General features: G+C 43.4%; 1 protein-coding gene across 5 annotated transcripts in view; it reads left to right on the top strand.

Moving 5' to 3' along the window:
* The window catches only part of LOC136849658 (leucine-rich repeats and immunoglobulin-like domains protein 1), a 566,587-nt gene that overhangs the window by 470,006 nt on the left and 71,996 nt on the right, over nt 1–24,585 (top strand). For all 5 annotated transcript variants that reach the window (XM_067122963.1, XM_067122960.1, XM_067122962.1 and 2 more), the window contains one exon: nt 11,310–11,439. In XM_067122963.1, coding sequence (XP_066979064.1) covers nt 11,310–11,439 — 130 coding nt within the window. The remainder of the gene's footprint in view (nt 1–11,309; nt 11,440–24,585) is intronic.

Below are 24,585 nucleotides of genomic sequence, written 5' to 3'. Positions count from 1 at the left end.
CGCCCACCAGCAACTCGGTGCGGCGGCCTACTTTGCTGGTCTGGCACTGGATGCACTGCCTCGCCCAGGTCGTCACGTCCTTCCGGATGCCGTGCCAGACGAACTTCTCTGCCAGCAGCTTGGCCATCGCCATGCCAAAGGGGTGGGACAGCCCGTAGATGATGTCGAACACCAGACGGTGGCGGGAGGCGAGTACCAGCTGGCAGGGGTGGCCGGTACTTACGTTGCACAGCAGTGATGGCCCCCCAGGGGCGAGGGACACGTCCTTCCACACGTGATGGTGGTGCGGTAGGCTGGAATCTCTGGGTCGGTGGCCTGCTCCCGGACAATGTTCTCATAGTCAATCCCGAGCTGCACTGCGTTGAGCTCGATCCTCGAGAGGGCGTCTGCTACAGGGTTCTTGCTGCTGGAGAGGTACTTGATGGTGCAGGTGAACTCCACGATGGCCACGAGGTGCCGCTGCTGCCTGGAGGACCATGCATCCCTCTGCTTTGTGAAGGCGTGGACCAGCAGCTGGTGGTCCGTCCAAATTGTGAAGGGTGTGCCCTCCAGGAGGAACTTGAAGTGGCGTACCACCCGGTACACTGCGCAGAGTTCTCTGTCGGAGGTGCTGTAGCAGGACTCAGCGGGGCTGAACTTCTGCTGAAGAAGGCGATGGGCTGGGGGGCTCCAGCGACGACCTGCTCCAGGACAACCCCACAGGTGATGTTGCTAGCGTCCGTCGTCAGCTGGAGGGGGGCGTTGGGGTCCTGGTGGGCCGAGGCGGTTGCCTCAGCAAGGGCGGCCTTCATCAGGGAGAAGGCCTGCTGCTGGTCAGGGCCCTACACTAAGGTCTTCGGATGGCCCTTCAGGATCTCCGTCAGGGGGGCCAGGGTGTGTGTGACCCCGGGGATAAACCTCCTGTAGTAGCTGACCATCCCGAGGAATTCCTGTACAGCCCTGATGGAGGTAGGGGTGGGGAACCTGGCAATGGCTGCGACCTTCGATGCGAGTGGACGTTCACCTCCTGGGGATATCTCGTGGCCCAGGAAGTCAACTCTTTCGACGCCGAAGGTGCATTTGTCGAACCTGACAATGAGGCCATTCTCCTGCAGGTGCTGCAGGACCTTCCGGATGTGCCGCAGGTGTTCTCGATCTGGAAAAAATTCAAATGTCATCTACGTAACAGACACAGAAGTTCAAGTCCCGCAGGATGCTGTCCATCAGTCTCTGGAAGGTCGCCCCTGCATTCCTCAGGCCGAAGGTGGAGAAGGCAAAGACGTAGGACCTGAAGGGCGTGATGATGGCGGTTTTGGGGATGTCCTCTGAAGCTACTGGTACCTGGAAGTAGGATTTTAAAAGATCCAATTTTTAGAAAATATTTTGGCCCCGTGGAAAGAGGCCGTGAGGTCTTACATGTTTGGGAGAAGGTAGTGATCTGGTTCTGTGATGAGGTTGAGCCGCCTGTAGTTGCCACAAGGTCTCCAGGAGCCGTCTGGTTTCTGCACCATGTGGAGGGGGAGGCCCACGGGCTGGACGCCTTCCTGCATATGGCCATGCGCTTCATCTCAGCGAAAGTGTCCTTGGCCTCCTGAAAGTGCCGAGGGGAAGCCTCCGGAACTTTGCATGCGTCGGGGGGCCCTTTGTCTTGATGTGGTGGTAAACTCCATGTTTGGCAGGGGCCCCGGGCACCTGATGCAGTTCTGGCTTGAATACCTCGGGGAACTCCTTCAGAAGTGAGGCGTACTGGTGCGGGGCGATGGAACAGACTGTGGGCGCGCTGGGGCCCGTCGCCAGGGGAAGGGACTGGCAGGATTCGGTGTCCAGCAGGCGCTTGCGGCCGACGTCGACTGCCAGACCGAAGTGGGCCAGGAAGTCCACACCCAGGAGTGGGGTCCTCATGCCCGCAACAATGAAACTCCACTTGTACCTCAGGCCAATGATGGAGACCGACAGGATCTTGGTGCCATATGAGAGGATGGGGGACCCGTTGGCGGCCATCAGGGAGGTAGCTGGGTCCGACGGGCATTTGCAGTCCTCTCTGTATGGTGGGAACACTGAGCGTACGGCCCCAGTGTCGATCAGCATCATCCTGCAGGAGATGGTGTTGCGGACGTAAAAACCTACTGGTGGTGGGCTCCTGGGTGCTTCTGCTGCCACGGTGGCCTGTGCTGTTGGCCGCCGCCGCCCCCATTTTTTGCGAGAGGAAGACATCGGACTCCGCGAAGTTCGCAGTTATTTGTATGTGGGAGGGAATGTCTGCATCCATGCTCGCTTCTGCACTCTCACGCAGAGTGTGAGTTACACTGGCATCAATACACGCTTGGGAGCGTGCCATGTGGGTCCGCTCATGACGCCGGTGATCTGCTGACGAGGGTCGGTATGCCTGAACGCTTTGTTAAAGCACCACAGTTAGTCCATTAGGGGCGTGGGGTAGTTCATCGGGCCAAGGCTAAGTCACCGTTTGGGTCCGTTAATGGCTCCAGGAACCACTCTGGGGTCACCACTGTGAAAGGGTGCAAAAGAGAGAGCAGATAGACATTGACTGCTAGTTTATTAAGGGAGCAGGCCGCTTATAAAGCGGCATGCAGACGTCAGCACAAAGACATCCAAGGACATACAGGTGACCCGAGGTCAATTGTTCTCAATGTGAAACAGGACAGGTAAATACAGATAACATGACAAATAAAATTAACAGATTAGACACAATAACGCTCTGACACATGTACAATACAAACGGCACAAATGAGTAAGTAATAAATGCACATTTACATAAATAAAACATGGCTAGGTCTCCTGACCTAAGGTCACGGGAGAAGGCACCGTAGAAAACAGGAGGTTCACTAGAGAAAACCCGTTGAGCAGGGACTTTACACATCCCTCTATTTTCCTCTAATATCAAATTCTACTTTTCTACTCGCAAGAGTTCTTGATCTGTCAGAGATTTTGTGTCAGTAAATCAGAATACCTTGAACATGTCTCTTATTCACTGCCTCGTTATACTGGTGACCCCGAAGATGACCAATGCTGCCACCACCAGCACCACCCCACCCAGCAACAATACTGCAGCAGCAAACATCTGCCTACTGCCCATCACAACCCACAACCCAGAGGCCTGGTTCTTCATAGCAGAGACCATCTTCAGGTCTAAGAAGATCTCCTCTTCATCCTGCAAAGCCAACACTGTCCTCGAGTTCCTGTCAGACAACGTCTTCGAGTAGATCGCAGAATGGCTTGCTGACCAGAAGACAACCATCACCTACAAAATGCTGAGGACCCAACTAAGGTCATTCCTTCAGCATGCTGCCCACCCTCAGAGCTAGGAAATTCCTAGAAAATGTAAGGACAGCAATAGGAGACCAGCAGCCGTCGCATGTCTACAAGCAACTACAGCGGCTGGTTATGATCCTCGCCACAGACAGCTGCTTAGAGACTATGTTGAGCCTTGTGAGAGAGGTCCTACTTACAAAATTATCCCGCTTTACAGTCTCAGCCATCCCCCCAACGCATCAACCATGGACCTCGATGAGTTCCTGAAGACAGTTAATGCCATCCACCTGGCCTGGAAGTCGACAGAGCCTACACAACCAAACATAGCAACAGCCACCCCACAGCCACAGCAGCAGACCTACACAGAGATGGACAGCAATCCAGAGGGCCCTGCTGCCCCCATACACCACTACCGGAGCTCCAGGTGGAAAACAAACCAAAATACAAGCCCAGAGCAGAAGAACATCCCAAGGGCATTTGTTTCTACCACTGGAGGTTTGGGAGCAAAGCCCAAAAATGCGAAATGATTGCCACATGTCAAAAAACATGCAAAAGGTTGCAGCAGCTACCCAAGAAAATAAACATCAGCAGTGGGCAGACCAGTTGCCTTGTAAGAGACCTGCAGCAGGGCCTGACCAAACCCACAAAGCACCACATACAGCACCACATAGTCAACAAAGATCCCCCTGTGCACTCCTGTTTTAGACGTTTGGCCCCAGAAAAACCCACCTGTATGCAACAAGCTTTCTGGGACATGGAAAGGGCAGGAATATTTACAAAGATTGACCTGCTGAAGGGATACTTCCAAGTCCCGGTTGCAAAGGAGGACATAGAAAAAAAGGTCATTACCACCCCCTTCAGCATTTACACCTTCAACTACAGCTGCTTCGGCCTTCGATACTCAGGTGCAACCTTCCAACGTCTGTTGGACAAAATCCTGGGCAACCTATCCCTCTGTGTTGTCTACGTCAATGATATACTGATATTCAGCCCCAACATCAAACAACACATTAGAGATGTCTGGTGGGTGTTGCAAATACTTAAAGAAAACGGACTTGTAGGCCAAAAAGACAAATGCGAATGGGCAAAACCAAATAATTCCTGGCGGTATCAAACCCCTCCTGACAAAGGAACAAGCAATCACCGACTTCCCAAAACCAACAACAATCAAAGTAGCCCAAGAATTTATGGGAATGATTAACTATTACCATCATTTCATACTTAACCTTGCTGAAATAACGGCCCCAATACATGAGTATTTAAAAGGAAAACCTAAAAACATATGTTGGTATGAAAAACAAGATAAAACCTTCACACTAGCTAAAAAAAAAAAAAGCAATCATCTCTGCTACCACACTAATCTTTCCTTTATCCCATAGGTCCCTCACCCTAATGACAGATGCGAGTAGCACAGAGATGGGTGTGGTACTGGAACAAGACACAGACGATGGTCATCGCCCGCTGGCATTCTTCAGCAAGAAGTTATCGCCAGCAGAAGAAAAGTACTCCACGTTCGACTGCGAGTTACTGGCAGCCCACATAGCCATCCGCCACTTCCAACACATGCTAGAAGGACAACAATTCATGGTGCAGATGGACCACCAACTACTGGTACACATCTTCACCAAAAGCAGAGATGGGTGGTTAGCAACACAGCAGAGTCACCTATCGTCAATAGCAGAACATTCTTGCACCATCAGATACTTGAAGGGCTCTTCCAACAACATGGCAGAAAGTCCATCAACACCGTCCAGATAGGGATATCATATCCCGAAGTAGCATCAGCTCAGAATGGTGTGGAGAGACGACCATCACCTGCGAGATGAGTACCGGACATCTTCACCCATACCTACTGTTAGGGTTGAGAAAGAAAGCCTTCAACCTCACTCACAACCTGTCCCACCCATCAGGCAAATCCACTGCCCAAACCTTGTCGGAGCAGTACATCTGGTGGAGGATGAAAGCAGACATCAAAAAGTGAACAAGAGAATGCCTCCCATGCCAAACATCAAAAATAACAAGGTAAACAGTGACAGGGATAGAAGAATTCCAGACAACACAGTGACAGCTGGCCCACATCCACGTCGACATCGTGGGACCCCTGCACCCTCTGATGGGTACAGATATCTCTTCACGATCACCAGATGGCCAGAAGCAATGCTAGTAAGGCAGCAGACAGCAGAGAGTTGTGTGAAAGCACTAATAGGCTGGGTCAGCAGGCACGGAGTACCGCAGTACATAACAGGCAACAGAAGAGCCAACTTCACCTCCACCTTAGTGAGCTCCCTAGCTGCCAGCCTCGGGACAAAACTTATTCACACGACAGCATACAACCCAGAAGCAAATGGCATGGTGGAGCGGCTGCACCACTCTCTCAAATCTGCACTCACTGTCAGATGTCAGGGTGGGAGGTGGGGAAAGGAATTGCTGTGGGTCTTGCTGCGATTAAGAACAGCCCCGCAATCAGCATTCAACGTATTGCCAGCAGAAGCATACTACGGTCAAGCATGGACAATACCGGCAGACATTTTTCAAGACATGCAGAGCCCACAACTCTTCTAGACATCCATAGGGCACTGGAAAACATCATGCCAGCAAAGACAACATACAACTTAGCAAGAAAAGAATATGTCCCCAAAGACCTTAAAACAGCAAAGTATGATTTCATAAGAATAGATGCATACAAGTCAACCTTCTCTCCAGTCTACTCAGGACCACACCACACACTACAGTGCAGAGAGAAAGCGTATCAGCCAACAGTAAATGGGAAAATCACCACGGTCTCCAACGACAGATTAAAACCAGCCTATATCCCAGACTAATAGTTATATATATGTATGTTTATATACAGTTTATATTATACATTGTAGTATATATATACATATGTATATATATATATATATATATATATATATATATATATATATATATATATACAGTATATATATATTCATGTACTGTAATCCCTCAATTATCCGAATTAATAGAGGCAAGGGCCTGTCAGATAATGTCGAAATCTGGATAATGGTGAGTAAAAAAATCTAGGGCAACTCCCTACCTTTCCTCTCCTAACATTGTCAATAGCGCTTAGTCATAAACACTTAATATTCTTATAAACAACAACCATCACACTTTAAACTGAAAACTTTATACAAAAAGCGAATATCTACCTTACTTTCCCCTATTTTTAACAAAATAAACTGCACAGATACATTTAAAAACAAAAAAAAAATAAATATCCAGCAGGCTTATAAAGCATAAGCAACAAAACAACAACGATCACACTTTAAACTGAAAAATTTATCTAAAAAGCAATTATCTACTTTATTTTTCCCTATTTGTAACAAAATAAACTCCATAAATACGCTTAAAAACAAAAAAAGAAACCCCATTTTTCTTTCGTACTTGACACGGAGTTCAGTAGGATACACATTTTTCATTTGCAGCTGTAAACACTCAATATGCTTATAAACAACAACTATCACACTTTAAACTGAAAACTTTATGCAAAAAGCAAATATTTTTACATATTTGTAACAAAATAAACTCCATAAATATACTTAAAAACAAACAAAAACAAGTAAAAAATGCGCTGGTTTCTTCAGCGCAATCGAGTTTTCTGTACAGCATATAATTAAGGCCACCGAAAATAGATCTATCTTTCGGTGGTCTCAGTATAATGCTGTATGAGCTGCGGCCCATGAATCTTTAACCATGGCCCAGTGTGGCCTGTCCTATGTCTTTGCCAGATGCACGATTATGGGTAACTTTAACCTTAAATAAAATAAAAACTACTGAGGCTAGAGGGCTGCAATTTGGCATGTTTGATGATTGGAGGGCGGATAATCAATATACCAATTTGCAGCCTAGCCTGAGTAGTTTTTAAGATCTGAGGGCAAACAGAAAAAGTGCAGACAGACAGAGAAACCCGGAGCAATAGTTTTCTTTTACAGAAAACTAAAAAGCGATCCCTCTTTTTTTTCTCATATGCCTAAAGTAGTTGACAAGGCAACACGTTTTTCATTTGCAGCCATAAACATTAACTGTGCTTATAAACAACAACCATCAAACTTTAAACTGAAAATTTGATGCAATACGTGATTATCTACCTTATTTTCCCATGTTTGCAACTAAATAATCTGCATAAATTACAGTACACTTAAAAAAACAAACTATTCCCCTTTCTTTTTCTCTCGTATGCAACATGTAGTTCAGTAGGCTACGTGCTTTTTGTTACATGCTTTTATTTAACTTGACTTCTACGTCTGTCCATCTGTTTGGGTCAGAACTTGTCACTCAGTTTTCGACCTGTTCCCTTTGTCCGATGATCTTGAAATTTTGCATGGTTACTCAATCCCAGTGATAATACAACCGTAAATGATCAGTAGGTCAGCAGTGAATTCTAGTGTCTCTACAGTGACCTCTCCCAGTACCTCAGGATTTTTATGAAAATCTTCAGATTTTTCAAACCTTCTTTGGCTCGACAGGATATCACGTTCCATTTTTTTTAGTTACACTCGTAAATCGGCAACAATTTCTGTCAAAACTAAAAAGCCTAAAACAAAATTATTAAAAAAAAATTTAAAACACGCTTTTATTAAAATGCACTAAAAAGTAAAAATATTTTTTTGAGACGCACCAGGATTTTCTTACAATTAATCATGTCGACAAAAATAAAAGCGTGGGCGCCAAAAGTGGAAGGTAATGCTACAAGAAATAAAAAAAATATATATATTTCCTTTCTTGTAGCATTTCCTTCCATGTTTTGGCACAAACGCTTTTACTTTTGTAAACATGATTGATTTTTTTTATATTACTTTATTTATTTGCTGTAAAAGTAAACCCCCTTTTCTCTGGTATGCAACACAATATGATAATTTACAAAATAACAACTCTAATGACACCATAAAAATACTTTTTACTCTCACTTGCCTATGTGCGCTGACTTTCTTGCTTAAGATAGCTGGATGTTTAAAAAACATGTAAGTGAGTTTCTTCTCCTCCTCCTCCTCCTCCTCCCCCTCCTCCAGCTCGACTTTGTCTCCGAGATTGATATCTTCACCTTCTTCCTCTGCCTTTTGCCATGACCTTGCAGGCTTTGCCCCTGGCCATCTTCTTACTGAATTTCTTCTCGTATTTCTCCAGCTTGTCCTGTGAAACCTTAATATCAGAAGGTTGACCGGTCAATACCGTATTCCTCCATTATGCATGACTGAGTCCAGCCCTCCTCCATCCTCTCAACAATTTCCAATTTTTGTTCAAGGCTCAGCACCTTCCTTGCCCTCTTATGACGAGGTGGGGCCATACATACAATCAGCAGCACAACTCACAACATAAGCATGACCTGCAATGCTACAGGCACTGCTAAGAATGCCATGTGCATACCAGATGCAGTCCACTATGTCTATCAGCCATTCAGAATCAAAAAACAACAATGACACAGAACTTGTCCACCCACTCACCTTCTACGATTCGCTCCTGAACTGATGACGTATCCATATCAGCCAATAAGAAGCAATAAACAACGTGATGTTTCACGACGTGTTAAGTGACGTTAAGCTTTTGAGCCAATAGCTATCGCAAAAGCTAACTCTTTCCTTCTAACTCTTTCCTTCTAACTCTTTCCCTCTGTATGTTCGTGAGTTTGTTTCTTAGCGCATTACTGTATCACGTGTTACCATTCTTATTTTACTTTGCTTGATTTAATGTAGGCTACCATATTTCATTACAAGTTTAGTTGACTCTATGATTATCACAAATATCATGAAAGTACACAAGAGAACATTTTATCACTGCTGATATTTCATCTCTAATCGCCGTAAAAATATTTAAAATGTGAATTCCATATGTTGGCCAGAGAACATCGAACAGGCTATGGGAAGTTTACCCACGCCACGGAATAAGTGTGCACGTAGCCTACTCGTTTCCTTGTTTTTTTTTTTTTTCTTTGTTCGATTTAATGTACCGTACTTCATTACAAGTTAGTTGACTCTATGATTACCACATATGTCATGAAAGTACACAAGAGAATATTTTATCACTGTTAATATTTCAACTCAGCTCTCTCTCTCTCTCTCTCTCTCTCTCTCTCTCTCTCTCTCTCTCTCTCTCTCTCTCTCTCTCTCTCTCTCTCTCAGCACATGATTGCGCAGACCTTTTGATCTGAAAGAATAAAAAATTAGAAAACGCCATTAAAATATAAACATGAATACTGTAGCATAAAATATAAATAAAAAATGAAGTGCGTGTTGCTGTACTTAGACTTCGATGTCGACATACCTCAATTATTGCTCTCTCCCTCTCTCTCTCTCTCTCTCTCTCTCTCTCTCTCTCTCTCTGTACATATCATTTAACAAAATGTGAAATGCTATATCATAAACATAAAAACATGAAACCAACAAAGCTCTATCAAGTCAGGTCTACGTAGCCCACTTCACCCATCCAGCACTGCATCCCCACCCGCTCCCAGCCATTGAACTGCTCCCCAGCTCCACCCACCTTCAAAAACAACATCTCTGAGCCTTCCTCTACTCTACCAAGCCTTATTGCCCCTCCTCTCCGACGGTTAAGTTAAGTATACCTTAGTTTAACCAGACCACTGAGCTGTTTAACAGCTCTCCTAGGGCTGGCCTGAAGGATTAGACTTATTTTACGTTGCTAAGAACCAGTTGGTTACCTAGCAACGGGACCTACAGCTTATTGTGGAATCCGAACCACATTATACCGAGAAATGAATTTCTATCACCAGAAATAAATTCCTCTAACTCTTCACTGGCCGGCCGGAGACTCGAACGATGGTGCCAAGCCATCTGACACTCCCCCCCACACCATGGAAACTTCCCGAGGACTCCCCCACCACCCAAAACCCTTTCCCAGTCAGTCTGAGCATCGACAGTTACCAACATTTTCTTGAGGCCGCACAGCATTGTCAACCATTGGAGGGCGTTTTTTTTTTCATTTTTTTAAAAGTAATGTACAGTATGTCATATATCTTTAGGACCTTGATCCCTGGTCCAGGTGTGTCAGATAATGTCGAGTTCTGGGTAATGGTGATCTGGATAATTGAGGGATTAATGTTTGTATATATATATATATATATATATATATATATATATATATATATATATATATATATATATATATATATATACATATATATAAAATATATATATGTGTGTGCGTGTGTTTATGTGTGTATTTGCTTATGCATAATGCATACACACATTTCTGTCTAATGCGACAGTCACATGTATAGCACAGTCGATAAGAGCCTTATTTCTCTTTATAGCTGTGTGGTCAGAGTCCACATTTATACATCTATCCTTTCTGTGTAACAGAATTCCATTTGTAGCCTGCTTTCTTGTATTTAAATATAAGTCTTGACCAGAATTCCATTTGTATCCTGCTTTCTTGTATCTAAATAGAAGTCTTGGCCATTTCATTTATCTGCTATGTATGGAAATATAACTAACATTTTCAGGCAATTTCTTTCAATCTGATCATTATAAAACTATGATGGTCTATTTCTTATATAAAGAAGTACTTTCTCAGGAAAAAAGCAGCTTTCTACCTATCAAAGGTTATTACAAAATTATTACACAATATTTTTCTTTTGCCATTTTCTCATTACTTATAATCTAAAGATGTAAAAATCTGCATCTAAGCGATAACTACAAAATTCATTGAAAATTTTAGGAATTGTAATATAATTAATGATGTTGAAGTTAGCTTTAAGAAAATTATTTTATATAAATTATAGAAATAGTATTTTAGTGAATATAAATTACGGAACCCTAGAGAAGTTGAATTTTTTACTTCCTAAAGCAAGAATTTTAAATGTGAGTTATATAATGGCAAGTAAAAATTTGAAGCAATTTCCTTTGACTGTATGGTTAGAATAACAACGTACATTATATGGAGCCTTAGACGTCACCGGGCTCATTTTTCTCTGCTCTCTGTGCAGATTATACATTGAAATGCTTAATCTAGGTATATTTTTCGGATTCCTAATTACTTACCATTTTTCTCCATCCCTGTCTTTCTTCTCTTTTCTTTTTCAGGTCAAAGTGGAGAACGATGGAGGACTCAGCGTTCTTTTCTTGAGTGAGGTCAGAGCAGCTGATTCGGGAAATTATACCTGTGCCCCATCGAATGCTCACCCAGCCCACATTATCATTCATGTGCTCAAAGGTAAGTTGCGCAAAAATCTAAATTATTATCATTATTCTCTCTCTCTCTCTCTCTCTCTCTCTCTCTCTCTCTCTCTCTCTCTCTCTCTCTCTCTCTCTCTCTCTCTCTCTCTCTCACACAATAGTTTCATTTTGAAAATATTTATTGTTCTTTGCAAGATAGTTTTCAACAGATTATGGTATTCATCATTGTATCTAATATTTTGAATGAATGCATTATGTACTCATCTTTAGATGATGCACTGCTAATTAAATCTTTCTCAATCTCTTAAAACGACATCTGGTAACGTTTAAACCTTGGATTTTAACATAAATCATCTGAACAATCGTACACATTACGACACGTTTCTACAAAAGACAAACAGGCTCCCCATCAGTCAAGCAAACGCGGCCAACGACAGTTTTAAATAGGTGTGGATTTTTATTTGTGGATTTTTATTCTTGCTTATACACCAAAATGACACGAGGGAAGTTACCTGATAGGTGTGGCTTCGTCGAGAAGTAGACGGTCCTGGAAGTTTCGACTGTAAGCTGCCTTTGAAATATTGAAGCACAAAGTTCATTCGTGAAGGTTTCAGTGTTCTGGTTTGTCCCCTAATGTATGCTGTTCGTAGAATTGTGTAACTGGGGCATGTAAATGCCTTCCTAAAGTCCTCTTGATATGAGTGATTCATCTGCTATCTCTATTTTTTCTCCTGGAGATTCGGCTCTAGAAGTTCTGCGTTAACTTATTTCCCTTTATCAGGATCACGTAAGTAGGCTCAATGTAGCTGTGGACATGGTCATCAAGAACCACCTTGATTCATTTACAACAGGATGATACCTTTCAAGTGAAGAATACGAAGGACCTACTCTCAATTCTCTTAATAATAGATAAAGACGTTCGATTTGCTTTGAGAACTGGTGGGGTGAATGTTTATTTCATGATTATGGACTCTTCAATACCCTCTTTCATTCAGAAGATGAACTCTGCCTGCGGCTGATTCCCTCACCTCAGATTTTTCTGTAAGAGCAGTCCGTCCATGCTCCATCTTTAAATGTTTTGCCTACCGACCCTTTTAACCACCAGTACAGTATGATGGTGCTAGACCCGTCCAGAAAAAAAAGGAGGGGGGTGCTTTTAGTGAAAGTGAAAGAGTAAATATGTAACTTAAAGTACCATACACTTCCCATCAACATAGGTCTAATCATAATGAAAATAGCATAGGCTGAAATACTCTTTACATGCATTGTTGCCCGCCCATTATTATTTCTTAATAATTTCTTAATAGTGGTTCAGTAGCTGAACTGATGGCCTCGTTTTATTTCAAGAAAAAATTGCAATATACCTTAAACGTATTCAGTATTACAATATCTTACATTACTTTCTGGCTCAAATTATATATTACGGACATTTTATTTCTCCTGATGTGGAGATGCTTGTTTTGCTAAAGCAATCATCTGAACAGTAGATCAGTTTAGGCAGCAAGATGCTGTCTTTCACTGAAACATAAAACGTAGTAGCATGATGAAACCCAGCGTGCCACAGCCTCTCTTTCCTTGACAACCATCTAGCACTGACCAATTTTGTCTCGATGGCGGCATGATCAGTTTGGTTTTGTAAGCGCAGTCATTAGGTGTGATGTGTTCACTTTTCTTTTGAATATCAGTTAACTGAACTGTATGAAAGACTAAGAGAGATGTAAACTATTTCTGCGTAAAATTATCTTATCAAATCATCAAATTCTAAATTCTTCGAAGCATAAATGTAGAACATTTGCAAATTCAAAAGTTAAGTGGTAGCTTCTTAATCTTTCTACAGAGAATTTTTGAGTTGTACCAGAGTCATTTGCAAGCTCATTAGCTTGAAGTGTCCATATACAGTCGTGTCTCTGTGGAATTCCAAACAAAAATTGATGAGTTGTTTATTTTGTCGATTCCTTGTCACTCTAATTCTGTGCTTGGGAAATTTACTGTAGGCTATACGAAGACTGTTTCGAAGGACAACATAAACACCGAATTCTTGATATTGCAGCCGATTAACCAAAGGCTTCTTCACCTTTAGATACCAACTCATGTGATGCTTCGGATATTTCCATAAGAGAAGTATATATTTCCATAGCGTGATAACTTATGCCTTTTGTTCTTCTTCCATCTGGTTTTCCTGAAGGGACATAAGTCAGCGTTTCTCAATCTTTTGGCCTTTGTGAGCCCTTGAAACAGTTTTCGTATTTCTGGGAACCTGTGCATATGAACTATATTTCATTATTACTTCCCTCTTTCTTTCTCTCTCAGAAGGTAAATTCATAAGGTAAACAACATTTATTCTCATCACTGGTTTGAGCTAAAATAGCTTATGTTTTCTCAAGTTTGTTGCCAGCTCAAAGCAAAACCTGAAATCAAACTGCTTTCTCCTGAAAACTCACAACGAAAAATTAAGCCCAAGAATAAAGATCAAACATGAATAACAGACTTCATACATAACACTCGACAACAAAACGATCAAGGTGGTAATGACGACAGTAGCTCAATCTTTTATTGACACTTTTGAAAAGTCATGAGACAACTCAAGGCAAAATGACATATGAACAACACAAATGAAGTCAAAGCCATGTTTATTTGAAGCTAATTTATATAATGAAAGCTGCTTCTCTGTACAAAATATGTGGTAAGCTTTTAGTACATAAATTCTTATTTCGGGGTCGAAACACTGATAAACATACTGAATGGAGACCTTTAGTCTGCCTTATAATCGTGAAATACGAAAAAGCTTGCTCTCCCATGTTAGAAGTAGAACACTGCAGCACTACAGTATACTGTAGGCTGGGTTCCCAATAAGTGTGTGACTTTTCCTTTTCTATGCAGGAATTTCTGTCTTGCTACTCGGGCCTTTTTGATGACACTGACTGTACTCACATAAGCTGTGCTTTTTGTTTAAAGATTCCAATGGTCCTTTCAAATAATCAGTACTTTTAGTTTCTACTGATCAATGAACGCAGTTTTTCACTGGCACCATGCAGAGGTCACTGAATATATTCTTTAAGTTTATTATACTTTGAAATGGTATAGAAGGTTCAAGACTTTAATATTACACCCAGGGATTTTCCAAGATTATATAGGCTACGTGTCATGAAACTGTAAATATGAAATCATCTCAAAAATGCATTTTCAGATGATTTAATCTATTTATCAGGACCTCTCGCACTTTTTTTTCGAATATTAGGTAGAATAACTTCTCCGTTGGACTGAAAAATTAGGGCAGCTTTTGATCACCTACTAGAAAGCAAAATATCTATGGCAGATACAATCTTGAACAGCCTTTTCATTTCTTGTCGCAGCCTGATAATGATAAAATAGATGACTTATTCCTCGTTGCTTCAGTCATCTTACCCTTCCTCCTTTAATCATATTTATGTTGCTATATTATCAAAGTAATCTAACAACTGAATGGTAAAGTGTGTTAATGCAACTTGCAGGTAAACAGCTTACCAAGACTTCTGACCGAACCCAGTTGTAATAACCTTTAAAGGAAAGTATTTCAAGTAAACCAACAGGCTCTTCCACCACCAGCAGTCATGTATTAAAGCCTTTACTTTGAGCATCTACAGTCAATACGAGTCTATTTGCCAAGGGATTAAAAAGAATCTTGGAGAATTGCCTATGTCGGTTGTTACGACCACACGGATTCATCTACCATTAATATAGCTGGTAGCCTTTCATCATTGGCACTCTGTTGTAGTATTCCATGTGTCATTTTTCAGTTTCAAGGTTCCTAGGTCTTAGCGCGCCCTTCTTGTTCACTGAGCGAACAGAATCATTATTATGAGATATGTGTTATGAACATTCCGTATCCGTTCATCTGACGTGCTAATGCGACTGACGAAGAGCAGTAGCACAACTGACCAAGTAAAATGTTTTGCCTTGCAGGCACTTGGGTCTCACTGAGTGGCATTTATGTATCCTTGAGCTTGGCGCTTCGTGAAGCACGAAAACAATGTTAATGTTCCTTGGAAATTTTTTCACCTCCTTTCGAACTGATTTTTAAACTTATCGGTTGCTGCCATGTAATTGTGCTGGTACTGTAGATGCGTAATAATTATCGTCCAGTGAATATTTCCTCTTCTCTTCCTTTTATTAAAGTTATCAAGTTATACTTTCTCCTCTCATATCTATTGTATTTAACTGGACTTCCGTCTTTACATTATGCCAAAGCCTAAGCAAAATCACTACAAAAAGAACTTAATATTGACGTCGTCTTCGCTTTTTTTGCCCTACCTTCATGTCAAAATAGCGTTCACTCTTATATGTATATATATATATATATATATATATATATATATATATATATATATATATATATATATATATATATATATATATATATATACAATATATGTAAGCAACTTCTGAGAATATTAGAAATAATGAATAACTAAAAAAAAGCCTAAGTTTATTGTTGTCCCATGAAAATTCTACCTGTTTCATGGATATCTTTGCTATAACTTACTAATGTGCGGATCTCCTATTAAAGGATTACGAAAGGAAAATTAACACTGTATTTTTATCTGAAGCACTGTTGGACTTATTTTGACAGTGTGTGATCATATAAGTATTTGTGTTTTTTCTGTTTGTGTTTCTGAGAATTCACCGCATTACGTTCAATAAACAAGTTGTGAGGACAAAAAGGTCGAACTGGGTATTAACTGATTTATTCACCTGGGCTCAGGTATACATGACAGAGTGCGGATGGAAACGTAGTGCCCGACCTCCAGTTTCCGTACCCGCACTCCGAGGAATTTGTGTTTGTTGACAATCAAACGAATGGCAATTTTAAGAGACGTAACATACATACAATGATAAAATATATATCGGCGGAAAGGCCAGGAAATTCTACATATGAATATTTACATGAGATTCTTGACATGTTAATAAGTGTGATGCATGAACGTGATTGATGCGAAATGAAGAGACATCTGACATCTTTACAAGTACTCCCCCTGCCCAAGACAGTTATTATGAAATAATGATTGGAAGACTTCTTGAAAATCAATCAAGGAACTTCTTTGGGAGCAGGATCCGGCCCCCGAGTTCTTGATACCTGCGGACGGGGCGGCTTCGACTGCTGAATCACCCGGGAGTTCTGCCGAGCAGATGACTTCCTTAGTATGGCCCTTGGGACGTCCTCGACCACGTTTCGGGACGCCGATGGGTTCATCCGAGGCCTTGTTTTGTGGAGGAATTCTGGGACGCCTGCCGGTTTCCTTCCAAGTTCCGCTGTCCATCAGGAAGGCTGGCTTTAGCCTGTCGACAGAAACAGTCTTCCTGCTCGTGGATGTTGACGAGGTAGGCCTTGGATGCCTTAATGACAACAAGGTATGGGCCTCTGTATGGTCTGGTCAAGGGTGGGCGGTGGGCGTCGATCCTGATGAAGATGTGCGTGCAGGAATCCAAGCTTTTTGGGCTGTAGACATGGGTCCTGTCCTCAAAAGTCTTTCAGCAGGGCACGAACCTCTTTGCTATTTCCCTTAGCCTTGGAAGGGGTGTATCTGCGACGTCCGGCTCCATGGGGAAGAACTCTCCCAGTACGACCAATGTTTCGCCATAGACTTTCTCTGCGGGAGATTCATCACCGTTTGCCCTTGGTACGGCGTGAAGACCCAGCAGGACCCAGGGGAGCTGCGCCTTCCAACTGTAGTCGGTGCAACGTGCCATCAGCGCTGCCTTTAATGAATGGTGGGTCCTTTCCACCATGCCGTTGGATGCAGGGATATATGCTGTCATACTGTGGAGAGTTGTCCCCATCAGGCGTTCCAGGGAGACCCAGAGCTCTGATAAGAATGCCGGGCCTCTGTCTGTACTTATGTTGTCTGGCACACCAAAAAGGCTTATCCAACTTGACAGGAGGGCTTCTGCACACCCACTTGTTAATGCTTCTGTCATTGGGGTTGCGTCTGGCCATCTTATGGAATGGTCTATGACCATCAGGAGGTATCTGACGCCCCCTGATTGTGGCAGAGGCCCTACAACGTCTACATGGATGTGCCCGAAATGCCGACGTGGTTGAGGGAAATCTCCGATGCCTGATTCCATGTGTCGGGTGATTTTACTCATCTGGCATGGTATGCAGTTCTTTGCACACTCTCAAACACCCTTCCTGATCCCATGCCACACGGACTTTTCTTTCATCAGGCACGCTGTTGTTCATCCTGATGGATGGGACAGCCCGTGGATGATGTCGAACGTCTGCTTTCTCCTCAACACGGGTATCAAGGGCCGCGGGCGACCAGTGTTGGTGTCACAGAGAAGTGTTGAACTGGACCCACCTATTGGCACATCTTCCCATCTCAGTGCAGTGAGTACCGTGCGGTAGGCTGCTGTTTCCGGGTCCACGGCTTTTTCCTTCCCCAGGTCCTCGTAGTCTATGCCCAGGTGGATGAATTTATCTCGACTCTTGATAGGGCATCAGCCACTGGGTTTCTTGCCATGGACGTAGCTAATGGTGCAGCCGAACTTGGAGATAGTGGCCAGGTGTCACTGCTGTCTCACTGACCATGCGTCTTCCACCCTCATGAATGCATGCACCAGCGGCTTGTGGTCTGTCAGAATGGTGAAAGGGCTGCTGTCCAAGAGGTACTTGAAGTGCTGCACAGCTTGGTAGATTGCCAGCAGCTCCCTGTCGAATGCACTGTAGCAGGTCTCAGGTAGTTTTAACTTGTGGCTGAAGAAGGCCAGAGGGCGGAAGGAACCGCCTACTACCTGCTCCAGCACTGCTCTGCAAGCGATGTTGCTGGCGTCGGTGGTAAGTCTCAGGGGGGTGTTAAGGTGGTGGCTCTGGCAAGAGCTGCCCTCATCTGTTCAAACGCCTGCTGCTGTGGAGCTGCCCACACAAGAGCTTTCAGCTTCCCCCTTCAGTATTCCAGTTAGGGGATACATGATGCGGGCGATGTCTGGTGTGAAGCAACGGTAGTATTGACCATGCAGAGGAACTCCTGCAGGGACTTGATGGATTTTGGTGTTGGAAACTTCTTTACTGCGTCCATTTTGGAAGCCATAGGGCAGACACCTGCCGGAGAGATTTCGTGGCCCAGGAAGTCTACCTGTTCCATTCCGAAGGTACACTTGTCAAACCTGACAACCAAACAGTTCTCCTGCAGGCGCTTCAGCACAGCCCGGACGTGGCGCAGATGTTCCACCGGCGACCTGGAGAAGATCAGGATGTTGTCTACGTAGCAAAAGCAGAAAGGTAGGTCCCCCAAGATGGTGTCCATAAGGCGTTGGAATGTGGCCCCGGCGTTCCTGAGGCCAAAGGTGGGGTAGGAGAAGGAATATGTCCTGAACAGCGTGATGATGGCTGTCTTTGGAACGTCATCCGGGTGCACTGGTACCTGAAAATAAGACTTGAGCAAATCCATTTTTGTAAATATTTTGGCCCCATACAGGGCTCCTGTTAGGTCCTGCATGTTTGGCAAGGGATAGTGGTCTGGTGTCGTTATTAGGTTCAGCCGACGATAGTCCGCGCAGGGCCTCTAAGAGCCATCTGGTTTCCTTACCATGTGGAGGGGGTACGCCCACGGACTTGATGCCTTCCTGTAGATTCCCATCCGTTCCATCTCAGCGAAAGCTCGTTTAGCATCTTGAAGTTTTTTGGGTGGCAAGCGCCGGAATTTGACGTGTGTTGGTGGGCCTGTCATGGTAATATGCTTGGCCTGGGCTCCCGTGAATGACGCAGCTCTGGCTTGAAGACATCTGGGAACTCGTGGAGGAGGGCACTGTATCTGTTTGAAGAGATGGAGCAGACAGCGGGCATTCCCGGCCCGGTGGAGAGTGGTCGGGGGCGGCAGGTTCAGGTATCCAGCAGTCGTTTTTGGCTGACGTTTACCAGAAGTCTGTGGTGTGTGAGGAAATCGGCACCTAGGAGAGGAAACTTGACGTCAGTGATGACGAAGGGCCAATCATATTTACGGCCCAGGATGGATATTCTGAGGGTCAAAGTTCCATAGCAGCAAATGGGGCTTCCATTTGCGGCCACCAGTGCAGTTGCGGTGCTGGATGTGTGGTCGCGGTCCTCCCACAATGGCTGAAACACAGATTGCATAGCCCCGGTGTCTACCAGCATCCGTCTTTTCAATATGGCGTTGTGGATGAAGAATCCTACTGGTCGGGAGTCTTTAAGGTTTGTGGCCACTGCTGTTATTAGTGGCCGCCTTTCTCATTTTTTGTGAGAGAACAGGGGGCTCTTCCATTTCTGGCGGTGCTTCCGAACCTCCAATGAAAGTAACACCAGGCTGGGTTTGTCCACGTCCTCTGCTGCTGCAGCGGCGCCTTCTTCCTGTAAACCATGTTCGTGTCCTCTGCCTTGGCTTCTTCTGTTACCAGGTTACAGGCTGCGGATGTTGCGGCATGTTTGGAGGCCTTGGTGGCCTCAAGGAGTTTGTGTGCGACGTTCACCAATTTGTCCATTGAAAGGGCGTCCTCATCCATGATTTGCCCCCTCACCTCCTGCGGAAGGTGCTGCAGGAATATTTCTCGCTACAAGCTGATCTCCTTCCTCCGGCCATCCACATCGCTCGACCGGCAGTATCAGGAAACCTCGTAGTTCATCCCAGGTGTCCCTGGGTGATGTGTCCCCCAGGGGCTGGGTCATCAGGTCGAGGGCGTGTTGGGCTCTCTCTGGGACAGGCATGGAGTATTTGTCGATGAGCTTATCTCACAGGTCTCTGTACTTGACTTTGCCCAGCTGCAAGTCCAACCATGGGGTGATTTTGTTGAAGACCTCCTCCGGTAGCGTTGTCATGGTTACATCTGCCTTGGTCTCCTCGTCTGTAATTTTCGCCACTTGGAAATGGACATCTGCCCGCAGAAATCGGGATGTGGTGTTTTGTCACGAGAATGGAGGGAGTTTTATCACCTGGCTTATTGCTGCCTTTGAAGGCAAGAGGGGGATGCAGAAGATCTGTGCGTCCTCAGAATGACTTTTACTACAGTGTCTGACATTTTTTCCTCGCACCACAACGCGAAATACCCGCCTTGTTTAGTCCATTAATAGTGTTTGGGGCTCATCAGAAGTCAAAACTATACGCTGTGTGGTTCCGTTAATGACTTCTGAGTACGGTCGACGTGGATCGTAAATAGCGGGGCCAAACCATTCGAGCACGCCAGAACTTACCTGGAGGGTACACCATAAGTAGTCCGTTAGTGGAGTGGGTGTCCTCCGAGGAAGGAGATTTCAGAGGTCTAGACTTTTGTTGCCAGGTGGTTCCGTTAAAGGCTCTCTGAAGGTAAAGCAGCCGTAGTGAGTCCGTTAATGGTAAAACCAAAACCACTGTGTTTACCGTCACTCCTCGGGTCACCAGTTGTGAGGACAAAAAGGTCGAACTGGGTATTAACTGATTTATTCACCTGGGCTCAGGTATACATGACAGAGTGTGGACGGAAACGTAGTGCCTGACCTCCGATTGCTGTGACCTGCACTCTGAGCAATTTGCATTTGTTGACAGTCAAACAAATGGCAATTTTAAGAGACATAACATACATACAATGATAAGCTATATATCGGCGGAAAGGCCAGGAAATTCTACATATGAATATTTACATGAGATTTTTGAGATTTTGACATGTTAATAAATGTGATGCATCTTTGCAATGTAAAAATTACTTAGCAAAAGGTTACCGCACCCATTACAAAGTGTTCAATAAAGTGTACCAGGAAAACATCATCACTAAACAATGATTTTCTTTCTCCCATTCCCTTCATTTTCTCCTCCTCAATTCTATGTTTACCCTTTTGTTATTACTCGCTTCATTCTTCCTGAAAGTTCTCAAATTCCTCGTGGTTGCATTACGTATACTTGAGATATTTTCTAGAACTGTTCCTCATCCTTTTGACACTGGTCTCCCCTACCAACCAGATCCCCTACAAACCTTACCCCCACCAGAGGCTACCGGTCTAACAGAAAATGGAAAACTCAAAACCATTGTTCGTGTCATTCTCGAAACCTCCATCCCATCTGCACTCACTTTGTTTTTCGATATAGGTGTTCAGTGTTGATCGAATGAAAGTAATTCTAATACAGTCAAACATATTCGTTTAGTTTCTTGGATGTACTAAATTGATTGTAGGGTTTGCAGTGGGAGGAGTTTAATGATGTCACCAACAGAAAAGATGGCAATTTTCTGCCCAAGCTATTGGTGACTCCCATTACGTTATTGAAGAAAAGGTAGACAGCACCATGTTTATTGGTGGCAGCGGTGTGCGAAAGTTTAATTGGTGGCAGCAGTGTTGGTTTGTATTGGTGGCAGCGGTTAAAAGTTTAAATGACAGCAGCGATGTTTGGGGTTAAGATAGCGAAAGAGGGATAGGAATTAAATAGGCTAATTGATAACTCTACGCCTGAGGGCACTCGCTGATAGATGCGGGCTGGGAGCAAATGCATTTATGATTAGTGTCGAGATCTTAAGCGATGGGATAACTGCGTCTCAGAATTACACATTGATACGGTGAATTTTTTTTTTCTATTTAAGTATTCGGGAGTGGTGAATTGTGAAAATAGGTCTGGGTGATATGTAGAGTAGTTTGGGGTTAAGAAAACACCCAGATAAGTGTGAATAGTGGCGATTGTGAGTTAATTAAGTGAAATGGTGACCATGCAATATCCATCTCTATCAAGTTGGTGACTTCCCATTCCTCGCTAGTTGCGCAGGGCTCCGTTTTCTGTTTAGAGTCACCAGAACATAGGCCGATTGTACATGGTTTTTCTAATGGCATTGAAATTTCTATCTTCATTGATTCTGGCAGCTCAGTTAACCTGATAGACGCTCTTATGGGGTGGCCGAGCACTATATGGGGTAATGTGTTTGATTTTAGAATTACTGTGTATATTCAGTCATAGTGTGATGAAACAAAGAGAAGCTATAAGGTGGAACTAGGACGATCGCACAGTTGCAAAATCATTGCAGTCAGCAGATAGTTCGATTGCTTCAGCTGTTTTGGCTCGATGAACACACAATATTGTCGCTGATATGTGAGGCAACCGACCGAGTTGGTATGCAAGTACGTAAGTTCATGCGTTAGAAAAATGGAGATTGTGTCTAATTGTGCCCAAAAGTTAGGTCTGGTTGATTATTAACTTAGCGAGAGCGATATCGTCCAGACGTGGCTTTGTGCGTTTCAATCTCTTAGAAACCGGCAGTTAAGGTAAATCCAGACTTCTCTTTTTCTGTGTGGACTGTGAAATTACCATATTTACCATATCAAATACACTTATGAATTTTATTGTGTTCTGATTTGACATTGATTAACCATGCATTTTAGACTTTCATTATTATGTCTTACACTTGTGTATCTGTGGGAGATTACTATTTGTTTGATTTTCAACAGATGTCTGTGGGATTGCTGTGGTGATAGAGAAAGGACACTGCAATCTTTGCAGTTAGTGGTTACTTTCAATGTGGTTGACTTTAAGACTAGACGTATAATGTCTAAGATGGAGTGTGTGGGAGTTTTGAGTGTAAAGGCTTTTTAGCCAGAGTAAGATTAAATCTTGAATTAGACTATTTTGACTTGATAATTCATTTATTATGCATTTTAATCTTTTCTTTGTTAATTCATTACTTGTTGGGTTTGTTTGATAATAAATCTATTTATTTAGGAAAGATTGTGTTTCCTTAGAGTATCCATTTTGAGGATAATGTTAGAGAGAGAGAGAGAGATGCGCGGATTGAATGCTGAGTACGAGAGAGAGGGAGAGAGTTGCGGGTTTCCACGCTTCTGAGATAGATCGCAAACCACGTTACGTAGCATTTCGAAAGGAATGTTTGAATCTGTTAGGGGTATAAAAGCGAAAATTTTATTTGTTTTGTCTGTGTTTGGATGTCTGTCACAGGGTAGGGGTTTGATTTTGAGTTATAAACCTTTCTGGGATGACGTAGAGGCCGTGTGCAAAATTTTGTCTGGGTCTGTCAAGCGGTTCAGATTTCTGTAGTGTCCAAACAAACACAAACATTTACTTTTATGTGATATATATATATATATATATATATATATATATATATATATATATATATATATATATATGTGTGTGTGTGTGTGTGTTTGTTACTTGTGGGGGCTTGGCTGATGAGTTTATTAATTAATTAAAGTAATTTATGAGGCCCTGAGTTGCCAAGGACACATGTAACCTGTCATTTAAAGCTAAAAGTTAACCTCAAAGACAGACAATTACTTAATGGAATAAGGCTGCCAGTCAGGGAACCACAATACAAGGGATAAAAGGTTACCCTGCAACACATGAATTACATTAAACCCCCTTACTTCCCAATTGGTCCCAACAAAGAAAGAATGTGTAGTTAGCAAGGAAATTGCATGAGCTTGTAAGAGGCGCATTGCACTGATCATGGTCTTTTTCGAGCACACGTGTTCATCATCTATCGGGGGGAACAAGACAAAACAAAAGCATCCCGTTTTCTCTCTCTCAAGGAACGCAACTTCTACCATACAATATTTCCGCCTGTTTCTCCCTAACCATTTTTGTCTCGATTTATGTACAATCACCACTACTTGCATTGCCATGAAAGCATTCTAATCATGTACTCAAAATGTTCCACTGAATCTTCTGTATCAAACTGTATGTATGTTTCTGTTTGTGAAGACACAAAACATCTCACCATTTCACATGTATTATGCTAATGCATTGTATTCATTAATCTGTCTCAAATCTCATGCAATTGGCCACATGTGGAATTTCCTGGCCTTTCCATTGATATATGCTTTATCAATGTACGTTTATTATGTCTCTCACAATCGCCACCTGTTTGTCTGCCGACAAACACAGATGTCCGAAACATTACCTCTGTTTTGCCCTGTCTGTGCGTAGATACTACTTTGCGGCTCGCACCAGACAATAACAACTTCGAAGATTCTGTACATTTATTCAGCAAGGAACCACCAATAAACCAGTCAACACCCAGCCAGTATGTCACTCAATCCCGTCCTTACACTGGTGACCCTGGAGTGACCCGAAGGAGCCGATGGTGGACGTCCGACCCAAGATGACGACCCACGTGCCAACGAACCCTTCACCGCCTCCCCACTCCCCACTGTTCCCGAGTCTTCAATAGATGTCTGACCCTCCGAGATGACCCACCCCACCACCGGAGCCCTGGACGCCTC

The sequence above is a fragment of the Macrobrachium rosenbergii genome, chromosome 21, assembly GCF_040412425.1.
Source record: "Macrobrachium rosenbergii isolate ZJJX-2024 chromosome 21, ASM4041242v1, whole genome shotgun sequence".
Taxonomy (NCBI): Eukaryota; Metazoa; Arthropoda; class Malacostraca; order Decapoda; family Palaemonidae; genus Macrobrachium; species Macrobrachium rosenbergii.
Note: the sequence above shows the minus strand (reverse complement) of the source record. Positions and strands in the feature narration are given on the sequence as shown.